This window comes from Vombatus ursinus, unplaced genomic scaffold, assembly GCF_900497805.2.
Source record: "Vombatus ursinus unplaced genomic scaffold, bare-nosed wombat genome assembly UNPS02009132.1, whole genome shotgun sequence".
In the NCBI taxonomy this organism is placed as follows: domain Eukaryota; kingdom Metazoa; phylum Chordata; class Mammalia; order Diprotodontia; family Vombatidae; genus Vombatus; species Vombatus ursinus.
In genome coordinates, this window is record NW_020948910.1 from 1140342 (window position 1) to 1164616 (window position 24275).

A 24275-nucleotide genomic window follows, 5' to 3' on the forward strand; every position below is an offset into this window, starting at 1 on the left:
TGACCCTGGGCCAAGTCACTTCACCCTGTTTGTCTCAGTTTTCTCTTCTATAAAATGAGCTGGAGAAGGAAATAAAAAACACCTACAGTATCTCTGACAAGATTACCCCAAATGGGAGTCTCGAAGAGTTGGACAGGACTTAAAAAAAGACTGCACAAAAAACAACTAGCTGGAAAAAAGGAAAGACAAAGGCCTGGTTGACAATAACAGGCATGTCAAGAAAAGGGAAGGATTTTACGATGGGATCTGAGTTTTAGGTGTTGCACTTTACACACAATAAGATATTCTAGACTAGAATGACACTCCATGGAGACCTTTATCTGATTTCTTCAAAACAGTTATGTTTTCTCCTTAGAATTTTCAGAGCATCTGTCAATAACCTGGTAGAACTGGCTATTTGCAGTCATCTTCTCTCCTGTTAGATCCTAAGGTCCTTTAGGGCAGGAAGCATAGGTCTTATTAATATCTGGCTACCATGGAGTTTCTCCACAGGTCTTCTGCAGAACTGACATTCAATAAGAGTATGCTGAATGAGTGAAAGCAAGGTCTAGAGATGTCATTTTAAAACCCTTGCTATATACCAAAGTGACTTCTCTGGAGCACACATCTGATAGTCACTCCCCTACTCAACAAACAACATGACTGCAACAGCTAGAACAGAATACCAAATCTTCTATGGAAGTCTTTCACAAACTGAATCTCAATATCATCATATATCTCTCTCCTTCTGGTATTCTTCAGTCCAGTAAAATTGGTCTTTTCTTTTTTCATCATATACAAAAAAAAAAAAAGGTAGTCATTAATTCTGTCATAAATGGTCTAATGGGAATAAAAATCCAAACTTTAAAAAAAAATTTTTTAAACCTATTTTTCAATAGCAGTGGAATACGTGTACACTGTTAATGGTAGCTTTTAAATGGTAAACTTTAGAGTTCCATGAGGCATCTTTTGGGGTTCCCTAAAGGGATATGTGGTCATGAAAAAACGTGTTAAATAACTCTTCTGGGAAATTACCAAATTCTATTTTTCATAGCTCACATTTATACATTACTTTGCTATTGTTTGTCCTTAGTTCTCAAAGAGGATCAATGACAATGGGAATGTGATGTCATGATTTGCAAGTGAATTGGATTTAAGTGAGGCAGGGCTTTATAGTCACCAGCCTCACTCTCCTCCAGAGCCATCCAGATCCAGTGGGAAGACATAAATCAGGAAGACTGGAGATGGCCTGGGATTCATAGGAGACCTTGCACTTTTTAAGATAAGGTCTTTCCCAGGTCTCAGTTTGTCTGAGGCAACACCCATTCAGTGATTAAAGCTAGGTAAGAAATGAGGCAAAAAACAGCCTCTTTTACCTACTCAAAAAAAAAAAAAATCAATTTGTGAGGGGAGGACCCTGAGGGTTTCTGGCCAGAACAGAAACTGGTATTTACAGTCACTCCGACCCATCAAAACCCAAACAATGACCAACAGAGGCATTTACTAAGGAAGATCCCACTGCCCTCATCCATACCCCCACCATCCCAACAGGCAGAATCTGAATTGTTGCAGGCAGTTATCTTTACCCATGTGGACTGGATTTCCATATTACTTTTGGGTTTTTACAGACACTTGACCTTTCTTCTCATTTTAACCTCACAGTAATATCCCTGTCAATAGATGGCAAAAATATTATCCTTATTTTACAGATAAAGAAACTGAGGCTAGAGATTACATGACCTGCCCAAGCTCACACAACTATTAAGTATCAGTGCCATGATTTGAACCTAGGTTCCCTGATGCTATCCAATATATGTAACTAGTATTCAGTAATACCATAGCAGGAGTTTCAGCATTTTATAGTCCTGAGGTGCACTGGCCGCATGCCGACCTTCTGCCGGCCGCACGCCGGTACCCTCTCCTCCTATAAGGAGCACACTACCAGAGTCATACTCACTTCCGAGTCTTCGGCCCTCAACCGGATAAACACACAGAGATGAGCCATCGGGAGGCGCCAACACCAGAGCTTTATTCAGAGGCCATCACAGCAAGCCATCATAGCAAGCCCAAGCAGCAAGGCCAGAGCAACAGAGCAGGAGCCAGGAGAGAGAGCGTGTGATCTGACCACGCTTGTTCCTAAATACCTACCTAGCCCCTCCTCCCCAGCCCGCTTACTAGCCAATGATTGTAGGGTCAGATACCGGAAGGGGCTGTCTGAGTTTAGCACACCAAGGGGGAGGGAGTGACGTAGGAGGCTAGGACCGGATACAGGGAGGAGGCATCTGGGATTAGCGCATAGACAGAGTACGTGACCTAGGAAGTCAGACTCAGAATACTGGGAGGAGGGGACTGGGGTCAGTGCTGCACAAAGGGACCCAGGAAGTCAGGAAAGTCACAAGAGGCGTCTGGGGATGACGTTGCATATAGGGAGGGGACCAAGCAAAGGGAACTCAGTCCTCTGCCGTCCCACTCTCACGTGGCACCGCCCCTTGCCTCAGAAGCTCAAGCTCCGGCTACTTCCTTGCACCCAGCTTATCTCACATAGCACTGCCCACTGCCTCAGGGCTTCTCCGTATCCAGCCCATCCCAGTTCACCACAACTCTGCCTACCACAGCCCCTGCCTCAACTTCCAAAATACCCAGATCTTACCCTACTCTTGCCACAGCGCCCAACCTGGTAGCTGCCAACATCAGACAGTCCCTCACACTGAGGGGGGGAAAAAGTTTCACAGTTTCATCATTTAAGTCTTAGACTACTGATACAGGGAACAGAAAAGGAGGTTTCTCCTCTTTTTAAATGAGTATCCAATAAATTTCTTGATGGTTATTTACTTCTTTTCCAGGAAAGTCACATAAAGAGGATACAACTATATATCTGGGCAGTATAATGTGGGTTCCTTTCTAAAAATTAATTATTTAATCAAAGGCCAAAACAACCACCTCAAAACTGCTTGTTATCACCTTCTATTTAAAAACAAACAAGAAAACCTTTTTCCCTGGGATCATCCCTGTACCTTGCCTTTTCATAATTCAACATAGAATTTCTATATTAGTAGCATTGTAACATTTCAACTCAGTTGTCAGCTTCAACCCACTCTCTCCTACCTTCCCTAAGGTTTATTGATTGGATGTGAAGGCGTATTCTTTGCCACTTTCAGGAGGCGGCCTAAGAATCACACAATATAAAGCTTTCAAATTCTCCTCCACATCAGAAGAGTTCTGCAAACATAGCTCTAAAGACCACAACTTCCTCTAAGTGCTCCTGAATATTCTGCCGTTGGAAGAGGGGTTGTTAACCTTTTCTGAGTCACAGACCCTTCCGGCAGTCAGATGAAGCCTACAGGATCTTTCTAGGAACATTTTGAAATGCATAAAATGCATAATAGGTTTATAAAGGAAAATGTTCATATTGAAATAGTTATCAAAATATTTTTATTTAAAAAAAAAAAAAGATCATGGACCCCAGCTCAATAACTCCTTCTTTAAAAGAATGCTAGACACCAAGGAATGTTAAAATTTAAATCCAAAATTGTTTGAAGATGTAAAGTATTCTCATGCCTGTATGAGTAACCAGCTTGCTCATGAGGTCTCTTCTCAATATATAATACAGAAATGTGAGCTACAAAGGTAGAATCTGGTTCTTATTAGGAACAATGCTTTGCCCCAGCCTATGGATTAGTCCTAAGGTAACATCTTAAAGTGGTCTCTAACAACTGACTAGCAAATCATTATCTCAGTTACCTTTAGGTAAGCTGATAATTCTTTGCCCTGATTGGTTTATAATCTCTCAATGATATTATACTAGATAAACAGCCAGAAGGCGATAAATATTTGTTAATGGGAAGACAAATATAAAACCAGTTAGATGGATGGAAAGTAAAGTAGAAATCAACAGCTGTATGTAAGTTAAAGCTTGCAAAGCCTATGAATGCAAGCCGTACATTGGCCAATTTAACACGCATATTAAAACTCTTATTGTTGCCCTTTGTAGGGCTGCAAGTCAGAAGATGTGGGTTCTAGATCTACCTCTACCACTGACTTAGCTGGATGACTCCATGCAAGTCCTTCATTTCTTTGTCCTCAGTTTTCACTTCTGTAAAACTTGAGAATTAGAACTCTAAGGTCCTTTCCATCTCTAACATATTCTGATACTGTGTCAGTAGCTGAGATCAGGAGGCATGGAAGGGTTAGGGAAAAATAAAATAATTCATCTACATGACTCTTTCTTCACTTCTTGTGAGTTAAACTGTGGGTGCAGGTATTATCATTTCTGTTTTATAGATGAGCAGATTGGAACCCACAAAGGTTAAGTGACTTGCCCAAGCACACACATCTAATAAATGGCAGAGTCAGAACTTTAAACCAGGTCATGTGACTTCCAAGGCCCTTCTTCTTTACAAATACAAAAACCAGTTTCCATGACTCAATGAAGAAATCATGTTATAACTGCCTGTGTAAAAAACATTCAAGTACTTGGCCAATAGGTGTTGGCTCAATATATTGGAACGATTAGCTAGAGTTCAGTTAGTTGTATTACATTGTAAAGACCTGAAAGGCAGTAGGCCGGACACCATAACCTTCTACTTGCTCTATGCCACAAAGGCTTCTTTCCTAGAAAATTCATAGATATCACAACTAGCCAGAAACAAACACATAAGATATGTCCCAATCTAACCCTTGAGACAACAATTCAAAAATTAAGAGGTAATGTTTTATACTTACTCTTCAGGTCTAACAATTTTCTAGGCAGAAAATTCATTTATGTGGCCAACCAGTCAGAAAGGTGAATTTTGTGACTTCTGACCCCTGCCAATTTCTTTGAACTCCCCTTAAACTGCCACATACCACAAGAGGGCTTGAAACTGATAAACTTCCTCTATGGCAACCACATCAATAGTCTCCTATTAATGCCCTTGAGTTTTGATGGTATTTTATGGCTGGTGTCACAAGTCAGTACTTTTCAAAGATGTGCCCAATGATACATGGGCACATGTCACTTGGACAATTATCTTACTTCTGCATCCTTTCTATTGCAAAAAGTGAGGAAATTTCTCCAAAAAGTGATTGTCTACCACAAACTTAGCCCTAAATGAAGAGAAAATAAATAGGAGATGAGAAGAGGGATCAATATTAAATATTATTAAAGTTATCAGACTGGGGTAGCCAAATATGTGTGTCTACACATACATACATATGTACACATATATGCATACACATATATGTATCTGTGTATACGTGTATGTATGTGTGTGTATATATCTTAGCTATTCAATATTAATTTGCATCTGTGTTTTCCTTATAACAACCCTGCAAGGTAAACAACATAAACGTTATCCTCATTTTACAAATGTAGAAACTGAGGATCAGATATCAAGTAATTTGCCCATTTTCAAACCCAAAGTTAAGTGTGTAAATTTTTGTTCAAACTCAAGCCATTTAAAATAAGTCTATTTCTCTTCCTATTAGATCACATTGCCTTATTTAATTACTGAATATATCTAATCCATACTGAAAAATCCCTAACATTAAGACTCAAAAACAGAGAAGACCTGGTAAAGAAACATGGCAAGGAATAAGATGCTGTTAGATAAATGGTGAGGAAAATTGACAGAACTGCGTAGCTATTTGTAAATGATACTGCTGGGAGTGTTTTCAAAAAGGTCTTATTAGTCACTGCCAAAATAACTGAGTTATACATGCTTTTTATGTACCGTTAACATATTCTTACTCCATAGTTTTTCTCACAAAAATTAACCCCCCTCCATTCCCCATTCCCTACTTTATTATAGGGACAACCATCCTTCCAGTCTCCCAAGTTTGTAACTTCTGTGTTCTCAACTCCTCATTCTCCCTTATCCTGTTACTCTGATCAGTTACTAAATTTTGCCATTTTGACCTTTTATAACATCTTTCCCATCTCACCACTTCTCTCTACTAGGGTAAGGATACTTCCAGTCTGGACTACTGCAATGCAGGACCATCTCCAGTCATCCTGATATATATCTTGCCCCTGGACCCAGATGGCTCCAGAGGAGAAAGTAAGGCTGGTGACTTTGCCCAGCCCAACCTCACTTAAATTCATTTCACTTGCATGTCATGGCATCATCTTCCTGATGTCATGGTCCTCTTCAAGAAGAAAGAACCAACAAAATAACAACAATAGCTGTAATGGACTCCCAAATGTTGTATCTCAAGCCTTCCCTTCAATCCACTCTCCATTCTGCTGTCAAAGTGATTTTCCTAATGCACAGATCTGACCAGGTCACTCTCCTATTCAACAAATGCTATTAATACCAGGATCAACTACAAACTTTTCTGTTTTGCTGGGGAAGTTCGCCACAATTTGGTCCCTATCTCTTTCCAGTCTCATTATAGATTACTCCCATTGTCCAGTGCAAGTCATCTTTTCCTCAGAGGCAATCTTTCATCTGTCATCTCCATGCCATGCTGGCTGTTCCCCTTGCCTAGAATGTACTTCCCTCCTCATCCTTCTAACAAGAATCCCCCACTTCCTTCAAGACAGCCCAAGCATCTACACAAAGCCATTGGTGATCTGTCTTCTGTCCGACTGCCCTCTCTCCCTTGTACAAAGTTTTCTCTTTAATCTGTATATAATTAGATACGAATGTGCTCTCTCTCAGTATAGTTTCATAGGGTGTCTTTGTATAGTTGGCACCTCACACTTGTTGACTGATTGAACAGTATGCTAAATACTATTTCTTATAAATTAGGAAGCAGCAAGAAAAGATTAACGGGGCATTTCGGTCTATAAAGCACATCTGACTCCATCTTAATTTAGCAGGCATTCCTATAAGCTCACATCCATCCCCCCTTCAAGATAAAGTACTTCAGGCTTAAGAATCTCTCTATCCTATGGAGCGGGGAAGCCTTTACCTTAATGAAGATTTGGGGAATGAAGACCTCAAATACAACTCAAGGTACAGCAACACCCTAACACTGAAATGGGATTTAAATTTACATTAAAATCTAGGCTCTTTTGTATGCAGTGAGAAACCATTTACAGGTCTCATATCAGAATGACTCATAACTTTACTTAACCAAATTCTTTCCTGCCTTTTTTCACAGGAATTTCAGATTAATCAACTCTGATAGTTTACAGAAAATATTAAATATTGAAGCCCTGCCACTCAGCATTAAAGCTTTCAAAGGTAAAATCGTTTCTTGCCACTTGACTTGGTTAAAGACTCCCCCCACCCCCTGCCCCCAGGCACACAGATTGTAGGAAGCTCAGTAACCAGTACAACACGTAGATTACTCATTGTTTTAATGGCAGACTGCACCTACCTACCCTTTTGCAATCCACACTTCTATTTTTGAGGGAATTAATCAGGCCCCAGCTTCAAGCACCACTGGGCCCATAAATTCAAAACATGAAGAGTCCCTAGATTTCTATAGGTACAATCTGATGTAGTGGAAAGAGCTCTGGACTTGGATATTTGGGGACATGGGTGCAAACCTTTCCTCTGATACTCAATGAGTATAACCACAAGGAAGTCACTCAACTTCTCAAGTCACAGCTCATCTGCATGGAAAAAGTACTTGAGCAACCTCCTGGACGGGCCTTTGTGTAAAAAGTATCTCCAGTGGTCTTGATCTATATCTTGCGACTGGACCCAGAAGGCTCTAGAGGACAGAGTGAGGCTGGTAAAACTGCACAGCCCTCCCTCACTCAAATCTAATTCACTTGCACGTCATGGCATCACCTCCCTGATATCATTGGTCCTCTTAGAGAACCAAGGACAAACAAACTTTGAGATCCTAAAGAACTACATAATTGGGAGCCATTATTACTACTCCATTCAAGTGGCCTGTAGTTAAGTCATTTAATATAAAAAGTGTTAGGTCCCAGTAACACTAGCATCACTTTGCAAACAACTGTGTGTCTCCTTCATTTTAAAGTACAAGTATATATATACACACATACATATACATACACACACACACACACACACATCACTCTCAATGTATTCAAGTACCTCAAGGACAGGGACTGTCTCACTTTATCCTTTTTATCTCTACCACAGTGTCTGGCCAATAGAAGGTCTTCAATAACTGCTTTTTCATTAATTTGTGTAAGAACAAGGCAAAGCAAGAACACCCCATGCTAATGGTAGCCAATATGTTAACAATTATATCATCTGCTATTTCCATTTTTCCACTTACACATCAATACAGTTGAAAACTTTCCTTTCCAACAAAGCTCAGGTTTATTGGTTTTTAAGAACAGTAGGGAAGATTCTATTTGGAGTTTGATTAAAATTTAGTTTCCCCCTGCTTCAGGTTAATAATACTGGAGGAAGACATCTTGAAGTAAAGGAGGGATTACTGAAGGCCTCCTATGCATCTCTTCTTAAATATGAGCAATATACTCTTATATGAAACTTAATAGGGGCAGCTAGGTGGTGCAGTGGATAGAGCAGTGGCCCTGGAGTCGGGAGGACCTGAGTTCAAATCCACTCTCAGACACTTGACACTTACTAGCTGAGTGACCCTGGGCAAGTCACTTAAACCATACTGCCTTGGGAGAAAAAAGAGTCAATCACCATGTTTAAATTCCATTTAGACAGAAGACCACAACTGAAAAGAGGCCTCAAAAAGAATGATGATCACATGCTGAAGCACTATTTAAAAGGACAGATTTTGTTAGGAAACAAGGCAGTTACCGAGTTCTGTGCATCAGTGTTCTGTGCAATCACAGGAAGTATTTCAAAAGAGAAATATCTGGCTTACAAAGAAGACTTTTCGACGGATGACTTCAGAAATGCCACTGAGAGGAAGGCTGAGCCAAGGTCTGGAAACTTCATTTCACGTTAATCACTGACTCTAAGCAAAGCACAATTTATATGAACGTTTCCATAACTGAGATGAAAAAAAGAGGAAAATATTTTCTCATACAAAAGTATCTTTAGGTTTGGATTCCTAAACCAAATAGGGCAGGAACCTGGGGTTCTAACAGTAGTCACCTGTGTAACCTTGGGGAAATTACCTGTAAGGGTCTCAGTTTCCTCATTTCTCTATGTAAGATGGAGGATTAGTTGACTGATAAGGACCCACTCAGTTCTATCAATCTCCTGTTCCCTCCTTTTGTTGTTATTAAGTATTAGAGCACATATAAAATGTTAAAAAAAAAAATTCTGGAAAGAATTCCTGGACCACTTCAATCCCCAAAAGCTCACCACAAACTTTAGAGCACTCTTATAAGTTCAAATTGTGTGACTTAGAGTTAGCTTAGATTTAAGGTTATTTGTTCTTGCCTCCAGCTCCTTAAAAAAATTTTCCAATCAACCTATTCAACCAAGAGTTTCTCTGAACAAATTCAAATAAGCTCAACTCCTTGAGGAGAGCAACTGTCTTTTGCCTCCTTTTATATCCCAGTGCTTGGTAATTAACACAGGTTTAAGGGCCTACTGTCCTACTAGGGGTATCCTGCACAGGGAAAGAAAATGTGAATACAAAGAAAATTGAAGTAAGTTGCAGCCCTCAAGGAAGTCTGCATGCATTTCCCTCTCTCCAGCTAGGGTTCCTGCCTGGCACATTTTAAAATCCCATTAAACACTCAATTGTCATGAGCTCCTTTTTTCTAAGTCAGTGAAGAACTGCTATTTAAAAGGGCCAGATGACTACCAATTTGCCGCTGGTCCTGCATTGGTCAATTTCCAGCCAGCAGATATCTTAAAGTACTCTATTTAAACGTTTCCCTCTCCTACCCCATACCTGGCAGGAAGATGGGTATACTCAGCAGGGCGATTTGAGGATTCTGATTTAAAAAAAGAGAAGTTTCAGTACGACACTGAAGGAGTTATGCTTCCCTACCAATCTTGTTATTATTGTTGTCAGTGGTTTTGTTTTTTGTTGTTTTTTCCCCAATTAGCCTTCCAAACAGAAGGAAGACTCCTAGAAGACAGTAACTTAGCACTGAGTTTTATTTATTTGTTGGAAAGGGAGAGGGAGGGTTGTATTTATGATTTCCTTGGCACAGCAAACGCCCAGAGAGAAAACTTTGTCAAAGCAGTTCACCACCAACTTTTGTCTTAAGGAGAACTAAGTTGGGGGCAGCTAAGTGGCGCAGTGGACACAGCACGGGCTGAGACAGACAGAGAGAGAGAGACAGAGAGACACACACACACAGAGACAGAGAGATACAGAGAGACAGACAGAGACAGAGAGACAGAGACAGAAACATAGAGACAGAGACACAGAGAGAGACAGAGAGAGAACTGACTTAAGCCACTAAGGTTAAGTCACTTAAGTGGTTTTAAGTACCCTCCTCAGAATTTGAAGCCAGGTCTTCCTGACCCCAGGCCTGCTCTCTATACAGTATGGCAGGCATTAATTAAAGTCTTTTAATTTCAAAACTTGGAAAGGTGAACGTCTGCAGACAACTCCCTTCTGGGCCCAACTGCGGAGTGGATGCCCCCAACTGACTGAGGACAATCAATTAATCAATATAACAGCTGACGCCCCCTTGACACTTACTAGCTGTGTGACCCTGGACAAGTCACTTAACCCCAACTGCCTAAGCAAAAAAATAATTAATAATAATAATAATAAAATAAATAAATAAACAGCTGACGCCTCGAAGCTGCCTCCAAGCCTGAGGGGGCATTGAGGACAACCAGTCAATCCATAATCAGTCAATTAACATTTATTGGGCACCTACTATGTGCCAGGCACAGTGCTAAGCGCTAGGGATACAAAAAGATGCAAAAGACAGTGCTTGCCCTCGTGAAGCTTACAATCAAAGGGAGGAGATAACACGCAAACAAAGAAAGTTATATTCAGGATAAATGAGAAATAACGAACAGAGGGGAGGCACTGCAATTAATAGGGGTTGGGGAAGGCTTCCTGCAGGAGGTGGGAGGTTAGCCGAGAGGTCAGGAGGGGGGCCGGGAGCGTCCCGCATCCCTTACCCGCGATATCCCAGAGCTGCAGTCGGACCAGGGTCTTGCTGTCCCAGTTGAGGACCTTGAGGGCGAAGTCCACGCCGATGGTGGCCCGGTAGTGCTGAGAGAAGAGCTGGTGCACGTATCTCTTGATGATGCTCGTCTTGCCTACCCCGAGCTCGCCGATGACCAGCACCTTGAAGAGGTGCTCCTGGGTCTCGGGCACCGCGCTGCCCGCGGCCGCCCCCGGCCCGGGCTCCCCGGACGCCCCGCCAGCCATCCCCGCCGCCCCCCGGAGCGCCCAGCCCCTGCTGCCCGATCCGGACGCGAGCGCACGCGGCTCTGCCGCCGGGCGCACCGCGCGCCACCAGAGCTCAGAACTTTCCTCTGCAGCGCTCAACTTTCTCGGGAAACTTTCCTACACACCACCTGACTCGAGTCACAGGACCCGGAACCTCCCGCCTTATAAAACCCCCTCCTGCGGGGCGGGGAAGGGCTGGTTGGGGGAGGAGCCGGCCCCCCGGCCACTCCCTCCTCATCCCGGCCTGGAGGACTGAGCTCCTCTGCCGCGGTTTGCTTTCCCGTCCTCCCTTCTCTCTATCCTTTGGTGCCAAGTAAAGTAGTGAGCTCACTTGGAGACATTGACGCTGCACCCCACCCCCTCTCCTGGGCTGGGCGGAAATTGGGAATGAATCTGCAGAACGGGCCAGCTGGTTCACTGTAGGCAAACACGCTTCTTACCAGGCTGAATAGGGCTGTGCTGAGCCTGGCCACGGGCAGACCGGGCTCGAAGCCTTAGGGCAGTTGTTGCATTTTGTCCCCAGGGTTCCTTAGAGCCCCCACGAGGTGCAGTAGAGGAGAGGGTGCCTGCCTCTCTGCCCACAGAGGAATTACGTAAAACTCTCTGCTTCTAATCCAACATTAAGGAACCGACGCTGGTTTCAGGGTTTTAGGGGACTGACCTCATCCGCTTTCTACTGTGGCTGCAGACATTAGATGCAGATGGTTTCAGGCCTGGGGGGAGCCTGGTGTCTAATGAGGGAAGAGTTGGGTTGTCTCTCATAATCGCCCTCCAGGACAGCCCAGGGAGAAATTATTTAAATATAGGTTTTGGGACTCATATCTAGGTATTCCCTAAAGGGAGGAGTAAATAAAGCACTCAGTTTACAGTATGATTTGGGTATAAGACAGGCATTTTATTCCTATGGGCAAAAGAAATACTGAACAGATGAGCTCATAGCAAACCTCCGCAGAACAACTTCAAAACGTAATTCAACAACAACCACTAACTATTGTTATAATCCGCTGGGAAGCTGATGCTTCAACTTCATTAGAAAGTAAAGTTTGCAGGACTGGTGATAAAGCATTTTCTATTTCCCCTCAGCTCTGCACTGCTTCCTTGGCAGGCCAAGTCAGGGCCTTGGTCTCCCCTTATCACGGTCATTTCTTCAGGACAGAAATTCCTTGCTTCCGGTCAGCTTTTTTCAATGGACCCTGGACCCCTCTGCCTCTCTACCTCCAAGCCTAGATGTCCATCTTGATGCTCAATCAACTGCTTGAGGGAAAGTACACAAAGTCAGTCAACTAGCATTTATTAATCCAAAGAGGTACCCAGAGGCCCTGGTGAAAACTCCCCTAATGGAGTCCCCTTACTGGAGTTGCCTAAGAGAAAGGTAGCCATGATTCAGGAGCGGAGAAAGGCCAGCCCTGCCTATCTGTAACCCTTATCCCTTTCTGGAAGAAATCTCTGAGTTACTTGATGGTGCCTGTAGGGCCTCAGGAGAACTCGATGCAGAACTTGTCTTTCTTTTTAAAAGCACCATTGAATCATCAGGTCCTCCAGTTCAGCATCCAACAAAGGGATGGCTTCATGGTATCAAAGCACCAAGTCCTTTATCCACTGAGCCTCCAGGTGGCTAGAAAACAGCCAAGGAGTTTATCGTCTCTGAGTAACCATGTTCCTGGAGTTTCGAGAAATTTCCAGGACAGCTCTGGGCTCATGCTGGCCATAGGCCAATGCAGTCTCTGATAAACTGATCTTAGCAGCTGTTTTAAGAGGGAAGACAAAGAACAGAGGAGATTGAGATAACTAGTTTTAACAAAGCCTTGTTGTTCAGTTGTTTAAGTCTTTTTTTTTTTCCAGTTGTATTCCACTCTTTGTGATCCCATTTGAGGTTTTCTTGGCAAAGATACTAGATTGTTTTGTCTTTTCCTTCTCCAGCTCATTTTACAGATGAGGAAACTGAGGCAAACAGGATTAAGTGACTTGCCTAAGTCACACAGTTAGTCAGTATCTGAGGCTAGATTTGAATTGAGGTCTTCTTGATTCCAGGCCTGGTACCCTGGTACCTGCCCCTAGGACCTCATGTAAAGGCTTACATGGAAGAGAAGAGCTGTTGGAATGTAAGCAGAAAATGCCTGGAGGGATCCTAAGGAAAGGAGATGGCTGATTTCTTTTATAAAGATGTGGAGATTGAGTCTCAAAATGGTCTCCTGGCCCTTAGTCACACATACTAAATAGGAAAGCTGTGATTTCAATTTAGACCTTTTACCAATATGTGTTAGCTATGGTCAGTTCTAATCCCTTGCCCTCAGGAATGCCCATGTCTAATGCTAAAATAATACACTGTATAAAGCTGTCAGAACTAGGATTCTATGTCCTTAAAGAGAGATTTGAAAACAAAAATTTACTCAGAATGATATTTAAAAATCCTAGGACCATGTATCATTAAAACCAACATAACTGTGTCTCCCAAAGAGGCAGAGTACTCTCTAACAAGGTAGCATCTAGAACAACTTCTCTTCCCTCAGGCCTTCTTCAGGTTCCTCAGGAGGACTGCCTTCTGTCCATTGAGTTCAAAGACCCTGTCATGGATGAGAACATTTTGAGGACTCCTCTTTTGAAATTGCTTTCAAAACCTATAGTACATTATTTTGAGTGCTTCAGTGGGAGGAAAGGGGTTAACTTTATTCTTGAAGGTAAGATTTTTTTTGTTGGTTTTTGTTTTGTTTTTAAATAGCCAAAAGTCGTTCAGGGTCAAGTCTGTTGCTAGAGGTAGGTTATCAAATTCGATAATGTTGTGTTGGTTGGTTAAATCATAAAAGTATGAACAGGAGTGATTTTCTATCATGGCAGATGAACCAGCTCATTTTAATCAATGTGGTGTTCTTTTAAAATAAACATAGAATTTCCTTAAGTAACTATTTTGAAGAGGACAGTATTCGTTTGTCTGTATGAGTTCTACTGATTTTGTTTTTCTAAAGATAATACTGAATGTGTGTAGTTTCTCCCAGAATGCCACCTTCTGTGGTTACCCCTTTCTCTTCAAGCCCTGCCACCTCATAGTCCAGGCCTACGTTATTTTTTGTCTTCACTATGAAGATACCATAGTATAGTGGAAAAAAACTGACCTGGCCTCAAAGCCAGGAGCCCCTCTCACCTCTGACACTCACTGGCTGTGTCAATCTAGACAAGTTATTTAACCTCTCAGTTTTCCAGGCAACTAACTCTGTAAGTTGTATAGAAGGTCCTACCTTGTACTGGAAGATGATGGTACCTCACCTTATGCCATGAAATCTCAAGTCCAGTCCCTATCTCCCTTGGTTATGATAATTTCCTCCTAACAGATGACCCTGTCTCCAGTCTCTGTTATTGTTGGCCTATCTTTTATACAGCTACCAGTGACTTAACATGTATGTGCCTGGAACATTGTAGGTGCTTAATAAGTGCTTATTGACTGACTGATTATCAAAATATCTAAGACATAGGTCTGCCCACATCACTCTTTTGCTCAAAACCTTTCCAGGTTCCTTAATGCCTATAAACCAAAAACAGACAGATACACACTCGGCCTAGCATTGAAGGTCTTCTTTAACTTGACTCCAACCTACCTTTCTAGCCCTAGTTTATATTACCTCTCATCATACATACTACCTTGCAGCCAATTGGCCTACTAACTTTTTCACTCTCTTCTCACCTCTGTGCGCTCCTATAGGCTTTCCCCAGCTCTAGAATACATTCTTTCCCCATTTCCAGATGTTGAAATCCTTCTTTACTCGGGTACAGCTTCCTCTGTGAAGCTTCCCTGATCTTTCCAGCTGGATTCACTCCTTCCTCACATATTCTTTAGAGCACGTTGGCTAGATTTGTTCTTTGCACCTTTCACATTCTACCTTTTATCATTATTATTTCAGTACGTGTCACGTCCTACTTAGAAGAGTTTATGTTCCTCCAAGGCAGAGAAGTCTGTGTTTTTATTTTTGTATTACCAGTCCACAGAACAAAGCTGTGTGTCTAGTAGCCACTTAATAAGTGTTTGTTGGACTGAAATGCACTTAAGAGATTAGTTGTCATTTTTTAAGTTGTTTTTCAGTTGTGTCTTACTCTCCATGACCTCATTTGGGGTTTTGTTGGCAGAGATACTGGAATGGTTTGCCATTTTCTTCTCCAACTCATTTTACAGATGAGGAGCTGAGGCAAACAAGGGTAAGTGACTTGCCCAGAGTCACACAGCTAGTAAGTGTCTGAGGCCAGATTTGAACTCATGAAGATGAGTCTTCCTGACTCTAGACCCACTCTAGACCCTACACTCTATCCACTGTGTCACCTAACTGCCCCCCACCCCACTTAAGAGATGCAGAGTAGCTAATAGTCAAAACAGATATAAGTATATCTTCTATCTACTATACTACTGTACTACTATCTACTATACTACTTTATTTCAGAAACATGACCAAAAATGATGCCAATTGTTTCCAGAAATAATCCATATCACATCTTCTGACAACATAATAATAAAACCAATGAACAAATATACATCATGTTGCACATGGATAACATATATCAAATTGCTTACCATCTCGGGGGGAAGGGGGAAGAGAGAATTTGGAACTCAAAATAAAAAAAAATAACAAATTGCTTTAACATGCAATTTTGGGAAAAATAAAATATTATATTAAAAGTATGCATCATGGTTAAATAATGCTTGCGAGAATGAAAATTGTCCTTATTTACTGGGTTTCCCTCATATGTCATGAGGCAGTGTGGTGCAATGGATAGAGAGTTAGCCTCAGCGTCAGAAAGAACTGAGTTGAAATCCTACCTTTGATTCATAAGAGCTGTGGTACCCTGAGCAAGTCATTTATGTTCTTAGTAACTCAGAAAACTCTTTGAGATTCTAAGTTGCAGGGCAGATGTTGATCTGCATTGATAGAGTTATCTTCCCCATCAGAAGTTTTCTATAGCAATAAAATCTCATGTTGAGTCCCTCTCCCTATCTTTTATATACAGTCCCAGGGTAGAGATTCTCATTGCACAACAATTTTTTCCCCTTCTCCCTTCCTTCTTTCCCCTACCTGATATACATCCTTTCTTTACATTCAAGTTAAAATGATCATTGGCAAGGTAGGGTGAAAACTACACGTTCAAGCAAAAAGATAAGTCTAAATTGGGTTGGTGATTGCTGAAGTAAAGCACCCTTTCTTGTCTTAACCTGTAATCAGGACCAAGGTATTCTTAGCAAAAGCCCTCCTGAATTATAGGTAATGTAATAAATGCAAATTGCGTCTTTCTGACAAACTATATCTCAAAGACGTTTGTATTATAATACTTTTTTTAAGGAGCCCATCCTGTTATACCTGATGTCATTAAATATTTTAAATAGAACGTGTTTTCATAAGGAGAGAATTTGATAAGAGAATTATGAGAAAAATCAGATGAGTGTTCCAGCAGAAAAGTCCAAGATGTGTCTACTTCCACAAAAATTGAAAGAAGAGATTTCCCTATCAACAGGCTCATAAGGGAAGATGAGAAAAGAGGGTGTGGTCACTAGCAAATGACTAAATAATATTTTTCAGACATAAAAAAGGGAACTTCAACATATTTTAAATGAATGTTTGTTTTTCAGTTGAGCTGTGTCTGGTGCAACACTGTAATTATGGGTCTCTGGACAAGCTATTTTTTCCACTGTTTTTCTCCATGACTGTTTCCATTTTCACAGAACAGAAATGGAATAAGAATGTTTTCATTGAGATGCTTTTCTAACATAAAGTAGCCAAAATACATTGTCAAGTAATTTGAATTCATTTTACTCCATAACAATAATAATAATAACTGATATTTTCATAGTGCTTTGAGGTTTGCAAAGTGCTTTATATTAGTTATCTCATTGGATCTTCACAATAACCTTGTGGGGTAGGTGCTATTACCTCTATTTTATAGATGAGAAAACTGAGACAGAGAGAATTTAACGATGTACCCAGAGTCACCAAGCTAGGAAATTAATGTCTAAGGTAGAGTTTGAACTCAGGTCTTCCTCACTCCAACTCTGGTGCTTTATCCATCGCAGTAACTAGCTGATAAAATTCTTCTACCTATTATATATGTCCAAATCTATAGAGCTGAGGCTAAGCGTACATTAGGCACAGATAAATGACTGTGGATGGAGCACTGGGCTTGGAATTAGGAAGACTCATCTTCATGAGTTCAAATCTGGCCTCAGATACTTTTAACAGTGTGACCTTGGGCAAGTCACTTAACCATGTGCCTCAGTTCCTCATCTATAAAATGAGCTGGAGAAAGAAATGACAAACCACTCTGGTATCTTTGCCAAGAAAACCCCCAAAATAGGGTTACAAAGAGTTGGATATGACTGAACTATGTCTTATACATGCGCACATCTATTTTTAATTAACTTCTATTCCTACACAAATTATATTACATGTGATATTGAGGATTTATATGCCAACCACCACAGAGAGTAAAATAAAACCAGTATTACTTATTACCAGTATGGCATCCATCATAGGTGGTTCATTATATTGGGGCAAGTGGTTTAAAATTAAAAAGTTTTTACACAAACAAAACTAATGCAGCTAAAATTAGAAGAGAAGCAGGAAACTGGAAAAAAATTTTTGCAGAAAGTTTCTCTGATAAGTCTTATTTCCAAGATATATATGGAACTGATTGAAATTTATAAGAATAAAAGTCATCCCCCAACTGATTAATGGTCAAAGATATGAATAGACAGTTTTTAAAGGAAGAAATCTAAGCTATCAATAGCCATATAAAAAAAATGATCTCAATCACTAATGATTGGAGAGATGCAAATTAAAAAATAAAAATTCTGAGTTACTGCTTGTACTACCTTGTACCATGCAGAAGGAAAATGACAAGGCTGTGAGAAAACAGGTACATTAATGAAATGTTTCTATTCTGGAAAGCAATTTGGAACTATGTCAAAAAAACTATTAAATTGTGCATATATACTGTTTGATCCATCAATACTTTTGCTGGGTCTATACCCCAAAGAGATCAAAGAAAGAGGAAAAAGACCCATATGTCCAAAAAATATTTATAGCAGCTTTTTCTTAGTGGCAAAGAATTGGAAACTGAAGGGATTCCTTTCAATTGGGGAGTGGTTAAACAAGTTATGGTATATGAATGTGGTGAAGTACTGCTGTGCTAAAAGAAATGCTGACAGGATATAGAGAAACCTGGGAAGATTTGAATGAACTGATGCAAAAAGAAATGAACAGAAACAGAAGAACAGTTTATATAAAATAACAACAGTATTATAAAGAAATTTTGAAAGATGTAGGAACTCTGATCAGCACAATGTCCAATCCCAGTTACAAAGCACTCATGATGAAATACTCCACCCAAGTCTAGATGGAGAAGTGATGTGACTCAGAGTGTAGATTAAGGAGTTTTTTTTTTCTTTTTTGGTCATGAGTAATGTGGGAATTTGTTTTTATTGACTATATATTTTTGCAATGGATTTTGTTTTTCTTTCTCAATGGGTCAAGGAGAGGAGGAGGTGAGAGGGAGAGAATTCAGAGCAAAAAATAAAATGAAGTTGAATTTTAAAAAAAGTGGACAAGTTAAACATTTAGTTTTTCTTTCTCCATTCCTTCCCCTCCCCCACAAAAACCCTAATTTAATCTATTGCTTTTTATTTATGTGACCTTTGCTAACTTTTTTCTATAGATCAGCCAGATATATAAAAGCTTTCACCACCATCCCCATTCCATAAAAAGATATGAGTGATTATAGACAAAAGGTACTATGTAAATGTAAAATTTCCTTTAGTTCTAATATGCTGCTTAAGATACAATTTATTTCCTTATTTAATGATTCTTTCACTCTGGCTATTTTCTTCTTTATTCTGATTGTCAGAGCATCTAAGACACATACCCAGTGGATCTCTAAGAGGGTGGGACTACATGTTAGCTGGAAAATCCCCATGATACCAAATCTTTAGCTGAATTTCTAAAGGTGACTGGCCTCTGGCTTTCTTCCTCCTTCCAGAAAAGTGTGGAAAGTACATGTTAACCCTCAAGAAACCATAGAAAGTACTCCATATCCAGTCCTGGATTTCTGAAGTTCAGAATTCTATACACATCTTTCATCAGTTTTCTCTGTTTTCCGTTCAACTCAGGCTTGAACTGTCATAGTTTCCTAATCACATGTCTTTTCCTGTAGAATTAACAGTTATCTTTTAAAATGGAATTTCACTTTTGTGCAGTAGGAAACCTCATCTAAAGTCCAACTCTGATGCTTCATCAGGGTGAGGAGATGATCTTTGGTTCCTAAAGATTATATCAAAAGGATACAAACTCTGATAGAGCCAGCCAAGCCAGAAAGGCTTTGAGTATAAGCCAGGTATTGGATAATTGTCTGTGAGCTGGCTAAGTTCAGAAGCTTATCACCAGGTCAGCTTGTATGATGATGAATTTTTCAGCTAGATGGCCTTAAAGACCATTAACCAAGTCATAGAGCAGTGGAATCTCTGTTGGTGAAGTCAGTACCCACACTGATGAAATAGTTGGTCTTTAAAATACCCCAGAATATCTAATGAAATAATATTGGATTTGAAACCAGAGGACCTAGGACTGAATCATGGTTTGGCCAGATCACTTCATCTCTCTTACCTCAGTTTCTACATCTGTAAAATGGGATGGGAGGGCAGACTAGATGTTCTCTGAGATTCCTCAAGCAGTAACATCAGTGATTCTCTCTGATTCTTAGTTGTCCATATGAGAACTCAGTGACATACATACATTTTATGTAAATAAGTAGAACTTCCTGTAATGTGTTCTAGTTGTAAAAACACTGATTTTACCATCAGAAGACCTGGGTTCATTTTGGATTCTGCTATTTACTGTGTGACTTTGGGTAACTCACTCGTGTGCTGCCACAGGGCACTATGTCTAATCCTCTTTAGAAGTTAAAGCCAGGGTATGTGTTATCAAGCAAATGTTGACAAGTGCATCTTCCAATACCTGAGGCTGCTGTGAGTTACCATCCCTGCTCTTTGTGCCTCTCTCAATCTTTCTGAGAGCTAACTGCCATTCTCCCTTTAGCTCTGCCCTTTTGTGGTTGGTACAGATTCTCATGCTGATCTTAAGTTAGGCATATATTATCCAATCAGATTATGACTATCACCCCCCATCCTACTAGGAAAACTCTCCTCATCCCTTACCCCAATGAGTTCCATTAAGTCACTTAGAAAATAGGCCATAGGTGATACACTGGATAGAGAGCTTGACCTGAGTTCAAATTTGGCCTCAGACACTTACCAGCTGTGTGACCCTGCGCAAGTCACTTAGCCTCTGTCTGCCTTAGTTTTGTCACTAGTAAAGTAGGGATAATAATAGGATTGTTATTTTTATTATTTGATTTTTGGGATGGCTTATTAGTATTAGTATGAATAATTAATTAATATTAATATTATTAATACTATTTAATATTATAGCTTCCTAATCACATGACTTTTCCTGTAAAATAAACACTTATCTATTAAAATGGAATTTCACTTTTGTGCAATAGGGAAGCTCATCTAAAGTCCAACACTGATGCCTCATCAAGGTGAGGAGATGATCTTTGGTTCTGAAAAATTATGTCAAAAGGATACAAACTCTGACAGAGCCAGCCAAGCCAGAAAGGCTTTGAGTATAGGTGTTGGATAATTGTCTGTGACCTGTGAGGATCAAATGAGATATTTGTAAAGCTCTTAGCACAATGCCTGAAACATAGTAAGCTCTGTATAAATGTTAGCTATTATCATTTGTTATTTTATTGAATAAAACTTTAATCAAAGTAGTAGAGATAGATTAGAACAATTTAACATCATTGCATCCAATTAGTATAATCCTCCTTAGAATCTCCTGTTGGCAGACTGGACAAAATCAATGGACAGTTAATTCTCTCCAACATGGAATTGGCCAAGACCATTGTCCAGGGCTCTTCCATGTAAGACAGAAACTCCCAGGAGGTCAGTGTCCAGCCTGTTACAGTGACTTAGGAAGCATCGCACAGTGAATAAAGGGCTGAGCTTAGGAAACTCAGGAAACTCAGGAAGACCTACATCCCAATCCTATCTCAGAGACTAGTAATGGGACTCTTGCTCTCTGTTCCTCACCTGTAAAATGAAGGGTTGGATAAGATGGCTGGCTACTGAGGTCTTTTTCAACTTTAAAGCTATAATCCTATGACCCTGTGAATCTGTTTGGAAGAATGGTATAAGTGTAATAGACAATCTGCATGTGATAATTTCTTTTCCATTCAGGCAGCCTTAATTCATGTCTAGCACTTTTCACATGTCCTCATTAGAGTGGATAGAGCACTGGGCCTGGAATCAGGAAGATCCAAGTTCAAATGTGGCTTCAGACCCTAGCTGTGTGACCCTGGGCAAGTCACTTGACCTCTGTTTGCCTCAGTTTCCTTTAAATGAGAATAATAATAGTACCTATTTCACAAGGTTGTTGGGAGTATCATTTAAGATAATATTGGTATAAAAAGCACTTAGCACAGTGCCTGGCCCATAGAAGGTTCCATGTAAGCACTTATTCTCTTCCCTCATCCAATTTGAATCTTGACCACAATAGGAAAGAGATGCCAGGCTGTCGTAGTCAGAACCAGGCTACCAGAGAGGAAGACTGCCCAGGGTGCCATTCCCCAAGTCTTCTTCATATGTATTCCTACCTGTCTTTTTAATCCTCTGCCACAGACTCCTCAGTATCACATCCTGGTTGCATCCTGTGGCATAACTCTCCCCCATCATGGTATATTAAGGGAGGTGTTGGACTTCTCAGACCTCAGTTTCCTCCTCTATAAAATGAGGGTGTTGTATGAGGGTTGATTTCTGAGGTCTCTTCAAGCTCTGAATCTTGTAAGACATGAAGGGCAGCACTGATATAAAATATGCTATATGTTTGGTATTTAATACCCAAGTAGAATTAAAACTCAATCAATACTATTGCATTCCTGCAGGAGCTCCACTCCTAACTCTTCAGACTTCTTTCTCCAACATGAAGGAGAAGGAGAAGGAAGAAAGAAGGAAGAAGAAAGAAGGAAGAAGAGGAAGAGGAAGAAGAAGGAGGAAGAGGAGGAGGAGGAGGAGAAAAAATAGTAGCATTCTCTAACTTCTGGTCTAGTTGTCAGAGTGGGTCCCCTGAGAGCAGCTACTCCTGTTCTTAGATAACATGGTAAATATAGTTAATATAAGTTCTGCTTCCAGTAGCCAAGATGGCAGAGTAAAAAATAAATCACTCTCACCCTCCCTTATCAATCTCTGAAAGCCCAGAAAATATCGCCCCAGGAAAAACCTTGGAACAGCTGAACCTGAAGAAAGACAGGTGCAGTAGTCCAGTGGCCCAGGTAGCTTGAGGGATTAATGGGAAAGGCCCATCTTGCCCTGGGGGAAAGGGAGCAGTACTGAACAGGAGACTCCCAGCAAGTTAGCAGAAAGCCCCATTTTAGCATACCAGGAGGAGATCCTGAAACCCAGGTGGTAGAACAGGCAAACAGCAACACCTGGATCCCTGAGTGCCTCAGTGAGGGTGGGGAAACTGGTGGAAACCAGCTCAGAAAACCACCAGGTGCCTCGGCATTCTCCAGCAGTGTCCCAGTGCCTCAGCAAAAATCTGTGAAGCCCTCCAAGGGGCCCCAGGCAGACAAACATCCTGCAACATGTATCTGACAGAAGCTGAAGAAAGTGAAAGGAAAGGAAAAGCAGGCAACATCCAGGGGCCAGACTACCCAATCCTACCCCTAGAGTTCCAGTGTTGCTGATTCCAGCCCAACACTAGGTAAGCTGCTAGAACCCTACAGCCTCCAACTGCCAACATTGGAGGCCCCAGCACACAAAGCCAGTGACCAGGCCCACGGCTCCCAGCACAAGAAGCTTGGTCAGTGCCCTCTGCTCCCCAGCAGGAGAACTCAATCTCTTTAAAGGCCAGGAAATAAGCGAACACCATGAGTAAAAAGAAACATACCATAGATTCATATGATGAGAACAGTGAAGATCAAAGCAGAAATTCTGAAGAGGACAACATTGTCAACAAAGCCACATCTGGAACTTCAAAAGGAAATATGAACTGGTCTGAAGCCCAAAAAGCCTTCTTGGAAGAGCTCAAGAAGGATTTTGAAAGTCAAATGAGAGAGGTAGAAGAGTCATTAAAAAATGCAATTGGCCAACTGGAAGAAAAGTACACTGAAGAAAACAAGTCCCTAAAAAATACAGTTGACCAACTGGAAAAAAAATACACTGAAGAAAACAAGTCCCTAAAAAATACAATTGGCCAACAGGAAAAAAAGTACACTGAAGAAAACAAGTCCCTAAAAAATACATTGACCAACTAAAAAAAAAATACATTGAAGAAAACAAGTCCCTAAAAAATACAGTTGGCCAAATGGGGAAGGAGGTACAAAATCTAATAGAAGAAAACAATTTGTTAAAAATTAGAATTGGGCAAATGGAAGCTAATGACAGTTAATATAAAATATTCTCCTATAAAACCTCATTCTCTCCTTCCCACAAAAACACACAGCATCTATGTTTTCTCAAATGAGATCACTTTTCACCTGTGGACCTTTCCTTTCATTGGTCAGTTCCTCCTTGAATGTCCATTTTACTCATTCGATTTTTTTTTTTAAGGTAATTGGGGTTAAGTGACTTGCCTAGGGTCACACAGCTAGTGTCAAGTGTTTGGTCTGAGGCCAGATTTGAACTCAGGTCCTCCTGACTTCAGGCCTGGTACTCTATCTACTGCACCACTTAGCTGCCCCCTGAATATCCATTTTAAAGAAAGTGCCCAGATCAAATCTCTTCCTCCCCACTCCCTGTTTCCCTCCCAGAGCTTTTCAACTTCCTTTTATGTGTTGTTTTCTCCCATTAAACTGTAAGCTGCTTGAGGACAGTGTCTGTTTTTCTTCTTGTTTAGGTTTGTATGCCCAGTACTTAACACAGTGCCTGGAATATAGCAAGCACTTAGTAATTTTTTTATATAATTTGACTTAGAACATGCTTAGAACTATGCTCTGTGTTTATATGTATATATGTATATACACAGATATGTATATGTGTACACATATAGTGTATATTGATCTGT

General features: G+C 40.7%; 1 protein-coding gene across 1 annotated transcript in view; it reads right to left on the minus strand.

Moving 5' to 3' along the window:
- Nucleotides 1-11163, minus strand: part of RAB32 (RAB32, member RAS oncogene family) — a 46723-nt gene extending 35560 nt beyond the window's left edge. Inside the window, exon 1 of the mRNA XM_027850671.1 lies at nt 10911-11163. Within this exon, the coding sequence (XP_027706472.1) occupies nt 10911-11163 (253 nt within the window). The remainder of the gene's footprint in view (nt 1-10910) is intronic.
- Nucleotides 11164-24275: the final 13112 nt, after the last annotated feature.